Source organism: Vespa crabro, chromosome 10 (assembly GCF_910589235.1).
Source record: "Vespa crabro chromosome 10, iyVesCrab1.2, whole genome shotgun sequence".
Taxonomy (NCBI): domain Eukaryota; kingdom Metazoa; phylum Arthropoda; class Insecta; order Hymenoptera; family Vespidae; genus Vespa; species Vespa crabro.
In genome coordinates, this window is record NC_060964.1 from 7,479,605 (window position 1) to 7,490,706 (window position 11,102).

General features: G+C 32.0%; 1 protein-coding gene and 1 long non-coding RNA gene across 11 annotated transcripts in view; one reads left to right on the plus strand and one right to left on the minus strand.

The window, feature by feature from the left end:
• Positions 1 to 121: 121 nt before the first annotated feature.
• LOC124427221 (rho guanine nucleotide exchange factor 2) overlaps positions 122 to 11,102 on the plus strand; it is an 18,277-nt gene continuing 7,296 nt past the window's right edge. Inside the window, exons 1-15 of one of the 10 annotated variants that reach the window (XM_046969823.1) lie at positions 122 to 445; positions 751 to 871; positions 4,042 to 4,368; positions 4,473 to 4,846; positions 4,998 to 5,147; positions 5,318 to 5,406; positions 6,371 to 6,446; positions 6,533 to 6,662; positions 6,737 to 6,929; positions 7,918 to 7,989; positions 9,293 to 9,352; positions 9,433 to 9,985; positions 10,082 to 10,311; positions 10,397 to 10,944; positions 11,045 to 11,102. The exon at positions 11,045 to 11,102 is cut by the window's right edge and continues 145 nt beyond it. In XM_046969823.1, the coding sequence (XP_046825779.1) occupies positions 832 to 871; positions 4,042 to 4,368; positions 4,473 to 4,846; positions 4,998 to 5,147; positions 5,318 to 5,406; positions 6,371 to 6,446; positions 6,533 to 6,662; positions 6,737 to 6,929; positions 7,918 to 7,989; positions 9,293 to 9,352; positions 9,433 to 9,985; positions 10,082 to 10,311; positions 10,397 to 10,944; positions 11,045 to 11,102 (2,900 nt within the window). In that variant the 5' untranslated portion in view covers positions 122 to 445; positions 751 to 831. Of the gene's footprint in view, positions 446 to 750; positions 872 to 2,193; positions 2,326 to 2,869; positions 3,009 to 3,154; positions 3,445 to 3,567; positions 3,922 to 4,041; positions 4,369 to 4,472; positions 4,847 to 4,997; positions 5,148 to 5,218; positions 5,407 to 6,370; positions 6,447 to 6,532; positions 6,663 to 6,736; positions 6,930 to 7,917; positions 7,990 to 9,292; positions 9,353 to 9,432; positions 9,986 to 10,081; positions 10,312 to 10,396; positions 10,945 to 11,044 lie in introns of those variants that run through there. The other 9 variants (XM_046969820.1, XM_046969819.1, XM_046969824.1 and 6 more) reach the window with 9 other exon arrangements.
• On the minus strand, positions 5,111 to 6,363 carry LOC124427228. Its single transcript, XR_006942921.1, has 3 exons — positions 6,020 to 6,363; positions 5,310 to 5,433; positions 5,111 to 5,238 (listed from the first exon to the last, which is right to left on the minus strand). It is a non-coding gene; the product is annotated as an uncharacterized LOC124427228 (long non-coding RNA).

Below are 11,102 nucleotides of genomic sequence, written 5' to 3' on the forward strand. Positions count from 1 at the left end.
TAATAAAGCATACCGACTAAAGCTGACCAATCATTTTTTAATATATCTATCATCTAAATATTTTATTTTGAAAATCGTTCTACCCTAATTCGTTTATTTTCTTTTTATATAATGATAAAGCAACTAATGGAAAATGAATCGCTATTTTTAGATCTATACGCCATCTCCATATTTTCTACTTAAAATGCTGGAAAAGCATACGCGTGAATTATCTTTCCTTTATCTATTTTTGAACGTTACAGCCAATGCAGGCAGATTATTACTCCATCCTTTGCTATACTGTATTGTCTACCGACCGTATATACTTTAGCTAGTACAAAATGGTCGACGTGCCTTCGATGTAAGAAATAATTTTGTGTTACAATATTTCGTTATTTTATAAAGAACGTAGGCAAAATAAGATATACTCGATACTAATGGATTTGTAAAAACAATAACATTTTCGGTACGTATTTTTTTATGCTATTATTATAGATATAAGTGAAACTATGTACAACTGTCAATACGGCTTCCTTTGGTAACAAAGTGTGTACGTAGGCCCTTTCGATGTATAAAATAAATGCACGTACGATTAATGCCTTCCTCTTTGCCCATGTCAATTTTTAATAACATCAAGTTAATTCCTATACAAAAGTCAAAAATCATATTTTCCCTTTCAAGAACGAATTTAAATGATTATTCTTTGATTAATATTATTCCAATGATATAAAATTGGTAGAATAACATTTAAAGATTTTTACAATATTTCAGATTATTGCGTCAAGAAATTAAATATTTCTTAAATCATCGTCAGAGTTAGACAAGGAAAAAAAAAAGAAAAAAAAAAAAGACATGGAGAAACGGCAGGAGGTACTAGCTCCATTTTCGTCTGGTAAGTTTATATTATATTGTAATTTAACTATAATCTTTTAAATCATGCTTTTCCTATGTAATAAAATTATATCTCTTTCAGTTAGTAACAAAACTTTTTTATCGCACTAACCTGATAAGAAAAATATAACTTTTGCTTGTATAAATAATGCCTTTTTTCTTCTTATTCCTTTTCTTTTTGTAACTTATCTTACTAAAAGTGTAAGTTCTATAAACAAATATGAACTATTTTAAACACTATATATATATATATATATATCTTTCTCTCTCTCTATATATATGTATTTGTTATATCTAATTAAATAACAATAGAAAATAGGTAAAAAAAATATAGAAACGTTTTTATCACTAACGAAACAAAATATTCTCCATGTAACATTTTCAATTCTATTTATGGTTATGGTATATATTATAGTATATAACATATATAAAAAAAAAAAAAAAAAGATTACATGTATTCTGGTATTTATAATTTATATAAAAGTGATTGAAGTTGTGAAATATAAAAGATAAGTATAAAATATTGATATTAAAGGAAACAAATCAAAATTTTGTTGATTAAGAAAAAGTCAATACTCACTCGAGATATATCGTAAAAATATATTTGACATATCGAAAAAAAGACGATTTGAAATCAAATTACACGCGCGATCTGTCTTATTCAAAAGAAAATAAATCTCTACTTTTACGTAAAAGCGCTACGGTCGACCGCGATACAATAATAATCTTCCAATATGTGAAACGGTCGTATATAAAAGTAGATATTTCATTGGTCGTAGATCACGTGATACTGAAATAAATTTCGACCAATAATTATCTCGCAAATATTTACATGTCCAACGAAGACATCGTTTACAAATAAGAAGTTATAAAATTTAATTATTCAAGGAAATATCGAATTAATATATATATATATATATATATATATATATATATATATAACGTATTACATATAACAAATCATTATGATATATAAGTATCTTTTGTAATTGTATGATCTAAACAATTAAAAGATATATAAAATCAATGGCGCGATTGTGATAACGTATAATGTATTTGTTAAAAGCGTCATATGATTCTTCTATCTAGATAACAAGAAGCGTTAATACTTCTCATTACGTTTCAATCAATGATAAAACGATTATTGGACAACATTACCAATTCGATGGGGATTAACGGATATATCGTCGTTAGATCGATGATTTCATTTATATCGAAAATTTGAATCAAATATCAATCGTATATAATAACGCGCCAAAGAGTTTAAAATAAATGTGTAAAGAGAATCGTTGAATATATATATAATAGAGGAAAGGTGGGGGGGGGGAGAAAAATTGGAGCCTGTAGAATGATTATAAATTGTGAAGTATGATGTGAATCGGAGGACTGAAAGGACGACAAAAAAAAGACGACGTAGGGAAGGTGGAGATGGAGATGAAAAGGTAGAGAAGAAGGGTGAGTTGCTAGGGAAGGGATGTGGAGGAGGCAAGTTGGCAATGTGAGAGGAAGAGAAAGACGGATAGACAGAGAGGGGAGAGAGAGAAAGAAAGAGAGAGTGAAAGAGAGAGAGAGAGAGAGAGTGTCATTATCACGGTCTGGGCCAAGTTTGGTTAAAAGCATGGAAAAAAAAGTATTTTTTAACTACTACATTTAAATACTGGAAAAACTGATAAATATTTTGAGAAGTCGTACGGCAATATTGAATATATATATATATATAGACGCACACATATGTAGAGACATACATATATACATAAATACGTAGATATGTATTAGAGTATACGTCAGGTGTGTGTCACGTGTGTGGGTAGATTTTGGAGAAGGAACAGGAAGGGAAAAAGACGAGTCGCATTTGGTGGGCGGAGGTAAAAGTTCTGAAGGTCGGCGGGTGGTAATGGGGTGGGGGGTGGTAGTAATGGTGGTGGTGCTTTTACTAGGTGGGGTAGTGCGCACGGCGGATCAATTCGCTTTGCGCTTGTGAGCAGCGCTACGGGTAAGAGCAACAGTCTGTCTACCCCCTGCTACCCGGAAAAGAAGTGCTCGAGGACTGTGCTAACGTGTCTTGTACTTACTTACTTACTTACATGCAGCCCATCGTTGGTTAAGAGAATGACAATAAGTTACGATAAATTAAATCGGTGTGTAAACGAAACATAACATAGTTTATTCTATTATGTCGATAAGAGGATTATATTTATTATTTCACGATATAAATTACGACAAATTGTGAAAAAGAACTACGAGGGTAAAAATTGCAAATAGGAAACGTGACTGCGAAACGTTTCATCCGCCCCCCTCCCTCCCTCTCTCTCTCTCTCTCTCTCATTCTTTCTTCCTACGTGCATTTCTCTAAAAATTTAAAACACCTGCCGTTAAATAAGATATCATAAGAATTGATGATCTTTATCGATGAGCTCCCGCGGTTCCAAATATAGAATGAATTTTATTTTTCTTTTCATTCCACACGTAATCCTTATCTCTCGATGTTACCGTTCGTGTAGTACTTGATGTTTTACCAATCATGGAACTACGACTTTATACATACGTCAATACTTAACGTAATATTATAACGAGGTAATCGTATAATTATTTCATTTTTGATTTAGTTCTTTTTTATTTTTTTTTATTTATTCCTTCATTTTTTTTTTTTTTTTCCTAATGAAGGTAAGGAAGATTTTTTTTATCGAATTATTCGTCTATGTAATTCTCTTTTGTGACATCGGTGCAGTAGGAATAGTACCTGGCGCGGAATAATTTGACCTAATTTCTATTGAATATGGTTCATAGTGTCATCGTCGCGCGACACAAAGATCGGGAGACTGGCTCGATTGTCGGTAGACGTTTCTGTTTGTTCTTCTTGCAGTCAATAGGTGCGAGGACGTTCTAATATCGGTTTTTCTCTACCACGATACGGTTCGCAAAGTGTGTCGTCGTTTGGCGATGCATGTCACTTTCATTCTCTTTATTGTGCGACCCTGTATGTCATTTGATTCTTTGTCTTCTTCTTCAGATCTGTTGATATATATATATACCTAATTTAATTACAAAAAGGTGGGCATTGCATAAATGAAAATAAATTAGAACAAGTTAGACAGAACAATGGGAATAGATACGTATTATAAACTTTCAACTAATTACAAGTGTATATTAGCAATATCAATATTTTTTTAGATGAATGTCCCAATAGCGGAGAGGATAGCGAAGAGGATGTAATAACGGACTATCTTGGCTCATCGCATTCCGACTGTGACCGTGTGCCTACTATTAATGGAGATCTTGGTGGCCTGAGTCTACATGGAAATATAGTCACAGAAACTGGTTATACCGAAGATAATACCAATAAAACAATCACCATGTCTGGAGGGAATTCTGAGCAGCAACAGCAACATCCGTTGCTTACACTTGGTACTAATATTCAAACTCAGCCTAATCCTCTTGTACCCATTATTAGTGTCACACCTCATTCTCCTGGTTTTGCTAAGAACTATCCTGTATTAGGTAAATATTTTGAAATCAAATTTCATATCTGACTAATAAGAATTCATTGGTCTGTATCTAATTACTGAAATTATGATTTTTTTTCTTTTTTTTTTTTTTTACAGAGGACAATCTGCAGCATTTGCATGAAATTCATGACTGGATTCAACGTATGAGAGACTTGACGATGAATACTTTGGGAAACAATAATCGTATGCCCCATGATGTACCTCAGAGACTGACCTCTTCGTGTCCTTCCTTATGTCCATTGATACTTATAGAGGGTGGACATCGTTCCAATAATCATGAAGCAGGATCTGATCCAGATCTCCTTGTTAACTGTTCAACCAATAGCTCTCCGACACATTTTCCATCTATGAACTCTCATGCACAACCTGTACAGGGCATAGACAGAAGACGAAGTTGGACAGATTTGGAAGATACTAGACGTGGCCGACGCAGATATTCCGGGCAAAATCATCTGCAAGCACAAAATATGGTTAATATATATTAAATATAAATTTATCGATTGACCGTGCATTTTTTATATTTCTTTTTTATTTTTAATCGCTTTATATAAATTTTACTTTGTTGAAATGATTTGTTTTTATTTTAATGTCAATGCAAAATATTACTCATTATTATTTCAGCGACAACGCAGCATTAGTTTAAGTAGTCTGGACAGTGAAATGGAACTAGAACTAGATGGAAAATCTTGTAGTGGACCTGTAGGGGTAGGTAATCGAGCATGCAGATCACAAGCAAGTACTCATTCCTTAAATGAGGCAGACCTTGTGCAGGTAATTTTAGATTAGAAACATTGGTCAAAAATACAGGTATAGTAATATACGTATGTACTTTCCTGTCACAGAGTGAATATCAGAAGATTGTCTTAAAAAGAAATAGTCAAAGATTAGGTGAAAGTAGCAGTTTGATGCCAGGTTTAACTGGTGCACGTTTACCTCTCCAGAAATCTATTTCAACCCCTTCCATCGTTACACCGCCAATTCATACGCATCTCACTGAGTCCGGAACACGAACAACACCTTCTCTAGCAGCGTAAGTTGTTTTATGTTTATCCATTTGCTACAAATGTCAACATTATTCTTGTAAAGTAAACGATATAAATATGTCTGCACTGTTTATACAAAAATCTTTAGTTAAATATCATAAAACATTATTACTACCATCACTTCTAACTAGAATTTATTGATGCACGAAATACTTAAACTTTAATTTATTGTGATTTATAAATGCTTGTTTTTGTTTTTGAACTATATGTAAATAAGTGTAGCGTTTATCTATAAGATAATTGCAAATCGACGATCATACTCCGTCACTGTAAAAACATGAATTATTAGAACTGATGATTCCCAGCTAAAACTTTATTTACTCAAGTTTTTCATGTATTGATAACAACGCAAAACGATGCATTTTAGTTAAAGTAATATAATGTATTTCCTAGAGAAGGTCAAATAGAATTGTATTACATTTATATGACACAAATGTGTCTGCCTTTGAGTGAAGAAATACGAATGTAAATAAATAACATTAGATTTGTAGAAAGTTGTAATCAAAACAGATTTTTCAATTCTTGGAATTGAAAACAAAATCATTCAATTAATTGTACAATGTTAATTCTCTGTATATACAAAAATACAATTCATAATACCTCAGAATGCCATGTAATGTCATCGTTTCTCGCGTTGTCTCGCCATTTTCAACGGGTGGGGGTACATTGAGGCGTTGCATGAACTGCAACGTCATAACTTTCACGCATTACATAGTCATAATTATCGTGAAGACAAAAGGGGCATTCCAAATGTCCAGTTATCGGTTGATGTGCCGTTGAACGCGTGAGTATTTCGTTTATAAGAATAGAAAGTGCTTATTTGTATGATACATTGTATGTATTATTTTAATGTATACTTAATTAATTTATTTTATTAAAATTATAATTAATTCAAAAATGTTTAGATCATGGAAAAAAGAAAAAAGTAAAATAGTACATTTTAATTTATAGAGAAACTGCATATGATGATCAACATTCTGAGAAGACCAGAAGAAAGCGTGGATCTATTTTCTTCCGTAAGAAAAAGGTAGATAAATGTTTCTTACTGTGTTCATTATGCTCTCTGACAATTTTTTCAAATAATTTTTTTTTTTTTTTGAAATATTACTATAGGATAAAAGTGGGAAAAAAAATAGTCAACAGCAACATGCATGGACCACAATGACAACTGGAGCACAGGGAAATCATCAATGTGATGTTTGCATGAAGCAATCAACGAGTAAACCAATTCTTCATTGTGAAAGTAAGCGTAATAAACCTGTATGAAAATTCATGAGTTTAAAATTAAAATTTATCTCTATAATTTGATTGTTTTAGATTGCGGATTATCGGTACATCAAAGTCAAGGATGCAAGGATCATTTGGTATCAGAATGTACCAAGTCTAAGCATCAGTCTGTAAAAGCTGTTATAAAATCAACATCGAGTATTTCTTCGGTTACAAGTAACAATAGCGTGAAAAGAGGTTCGACGGCATCGTTACCATTACCAACATCATCTGGAAGTGGAAGGTAACTGCATCAATGTTGTATACAACGAAAATATTTAATATATGCATTGAATCCGCGTATCTGTGGTTGAGATTCGCACGCAATTGGCATGGCTAAGCCCAAGCTCGGAGCTTTTCATAAATTTTTGCCGATCGTCATTATTAAATGAATGAAACAAATGAATGGATCGATTTCAAAATAATTATTTCAAACATGCCATTCCACGAATTTATCGATTTATATCTTATTTTATTTTTATATATGATTATATGAGAACAAATCCATATATATTTTTATAAAAATTCAATTAGATCTAAATACTAATATGAATAATTTTATTTTACGCTGTGTTACTCCGAGATTTTGGCTGGCTCATAAGCTTGTTATTTCTGATTGATTTTGCAATTAGCTATATCAATAGTACAGCAGGCTTTCGCGTATTCTCGAATTTTCATATATCTCGATTGATATATTATTTACATATACATATATACATATATATATATGTTTATGTACATATTGAAGCACAGAATATGGTGCTGAGATCTTTTATAAAAATACTCACCTTCCGATAACATGATGCTTTGGGTAAGTGGTCGTTGTGATGCTTTCTTCCGCTAAAAAAAAAAAAAAAAAAAAAAAAAGACAATAGACGATGATCATATTTTTTTTTTCCCCGTATTACATGCATAATTATGAAGAAAAAAGATCATATCCCTCATGATTTGAAATGTGCTATTAAATACAACAATTCTCTTTAACACTATTACATAATTCTCGGATAGTACATAACAACATGAAAAGAAAAATATAATTAACACATAGCTTGGATCGCGTACTTTAAGAAGAATAAATAGCGAACGCCTATAAGGAAATTGTTGAAGGAGGGAAAAAAACAAACGATACACGAAATGAAATTGCCCTAATGCAGTGTGTGCTTTTTCCTCCCCCGTGCATTCCCTCTCGTGCATCTACTACGACAAACCGATCGATCGTTCGACGATTAAAGGGAAATTAACAGCAAGAAAACAGTGACAAGCTACAGCCCTTGGCGGCGAGTTGCCACCAAGCTCGGAGTCAAGTAAGTTTCAGATGTCTGATGTGTTTTTTCCTATTTTGTCGAAGCGTTCGCTCGTTTTTGTTCGTCGTGTATTATCCTACGTATTTAGTAGGACAAACCACGTATCAATCTTATTTGCCAATTATTTTTCACAACAATACACGTACACATCCTGTCAGTAAGACATTATTGAATTCTCACATAGTTTAACATAAAAAAAAAAGATCATCATCCTGCTTGTCTATGCTTCGGAATTGCTTGCTTGTATGATTTATGTTCATTCACTTATACTTTTTTTTTCTATCTCTCTTTCTCTTTCTCTTTCTCTTTCTCTCTCTCTCTCTCTCTCTCTGTATCACTCTCTGTCTCTCTAACTTCTTCACTGTGACCTCATTCAAGGTAATATCCACTATCTAGGGTATGTTTGGAATCTTAGCTTGATCAATAATATTTTCTTATAAAACAGATATATATATATATATATAAGCAAAATAAAATCGTAAGTATAAGGCTAAGATTTAGAGTACACCCTTAATGCGATATGAACAATTACTTTCATAATTATCATGAAAAATTTCACAATCATATTGTTTTTCGCGTTATTTCTACCTGATTGAATTCTTCTCTTTTAAACCTCTATTTTAATCTCTTCTTTGTTGCAAGTCTAATACTTATTCTTACTTTAACAACATTTAACTTTATTTTTATTGTACGCTGTTGCTGCAATCTTTTCTGGATTCTTTCTCTCTGAAAAAAAAAATCTATAATGGGGGTGCTTCTTAGATCAAAATACAATTATCAGATTTATATTCATAGTTTTTTAGAAGTAATAAATATACTGACCTAAGATGTTATTGAAACATTAATATTAAATTATTTAATAATAGAAGATACTATATATGTTATTAGATTAACAGGAGAAAATGTATATATAATATGTTTGCATCTTTGAATCCCTCATACCTTATACATAATGTGTAAATTTGAAGAAAATTGAGAAACCCGACCTTTGTGTGTAAACCAATTTAAAAAAATAATATGACAATATTTCTATATTACTTTTGTACCTGACATTGATATTTAGATATATTGAGAAACAATGGTTTTATTAGATATAAGTATTTTAATTACATTATTATATAAAGTGTACAAGGAATTTATATCTTCAGTGGGGTTTGTATAGAAGGTAATATTGAAATTGTTTTCACAAAAAAAAAAGCATCATTATTACATGCTTTTGTTAAAAGTCTTTGATGAGATTCAGAATGCATAGGAGAATAATATAGTTTTATTTATTATATGAACAAATTTATTTCTATTACAGTCAAACAATTAATGAGGAAAAGGATACAGATGGTAGTGGTTCACATCGGGATGCTTCCAGGTTTGTAATATCTTTTTTTTTTTTTTTTTTAAATAAATAAATAAATATAATTGATAATATATTGTCTTTTATTATTTCAGTGGTTGGGAAGAATTCGATTTTGGAGATGAAGCACATCAGTTTACTGTAGGTGATCTTGAAGGCTTAGATCCTGAACTGGGCTTAGGAAAGGAAGAACATGATTCATGGAGTACAGCCATTGGAAGACACGTAGCATCACGTCTCGTAGATCATTGTGAACGCGAAGTGAAGAGGCAAGAGCATATATATGAATTTGTGTTAACAGAGAAACATCATTGCTTAGTATTATTAGCCATGGAAAGGATCTTCGTGGAAGGTTTACGACGTCATTTCCGTTTGGGACAACCAAATCTAGAACGAATGTTTCCAAGATTACGTGATCTCATCGAAATTCATTTAAGATTTCTACAGAAATTACGTAAACGTCAAAATGCAAATTCCGTTGTTCCTACTATCGCCGACATACTCGTCGAACAATTCTCAGGTGAAAATGCGCAACGTATGAAAAGTGCATATGGAGAATTTTGTAGTCGTCATAGAGAAGCCGTTGAAACTTATAAGTATTATTTGCATCATGATACTCGATTTGAACGTTTTGTACGTCACTGTCAGGTAATAACGTGATTTACAATATAATTTAGATCTTTTTATTTTATTTATTAAAGACGACATATATTTATATAAATCAATACTTTTCTCAATCTATAGACAAATCCTTTGTTGAAGAAGAAGGGTATTCCAGAATGTATATTGTTCGTTACACAACGTTTAACAAAATATCCATTACTAGTCGAACCACTTATTAAAACCGGTATTATGCAAGATGAAGGAGAGAGCTTGAGAAAAGCTTTGGGACTAGTGAAAGAAATTTTAGCTGATGTAGATGCGTGCGTGGCAGATAAAGAAAGGGAAGATAGAAAATTAGAGATTTATAATAAGTGAGTAAATATGTTGCTTTTTCTTTTTCACATTACAGTATTATTATATACTATAATATGTAATAAATAATGTTTTTATATGTAGGATCGACGCGAAATCGTTTGCCACGTACCGTGGTGCCAAGTTCAAAAAATCGGATATAATGGCATTTAATAGAATTTTAAAATTCGAAGGCACGGCATATTTAATGCAAGGTCGTGGAAAAACGACTGCCATCGTCGTAGTAGTTCTTTCCGATATATTATTCTTCTTAGTTGAAAGAGATCAAAAATATGCTTTCTTAGTTCCGGACAATAAAGCTGCTAGTGTGGTATCGTTACAAAAATTATTGGTACGAGAAAAAGCTGGCCAAGAATCTAGGGGTATATACTTGATAAGTAGCAATCCGGCGGAACCTGAAATGTTTGAGTTAAAAGTTCAAAAGCCTAAGGACAAACAATTCTGGATTCAAGCAATACGTTCGGCGGTTGAGGCTTGTCCTCAAGAACCTGAAAATGATACGGACGTTCTTATGGATGGCAATAGTAATAATGAATTAAGGGATACACGTTCATCCTCCATATCGATGCTTTCCGTCGAAGAAAGGCAAAAAATGATTAAAGCTAAGGAATCGCACATATTTAGAATTGTCGGTAGGTTTATTTTTAATTTAATTCAGCACGATCCACCGATCTCTAAATTATATAAAATTAATTTAATCGATTTAATTTTTTAACGTTTCGAAAATCACAGGCGAATTACGAAAGAAGGACGCGGAACAGGCGTTGCTGTTCGAAGAAAAAATTAATTT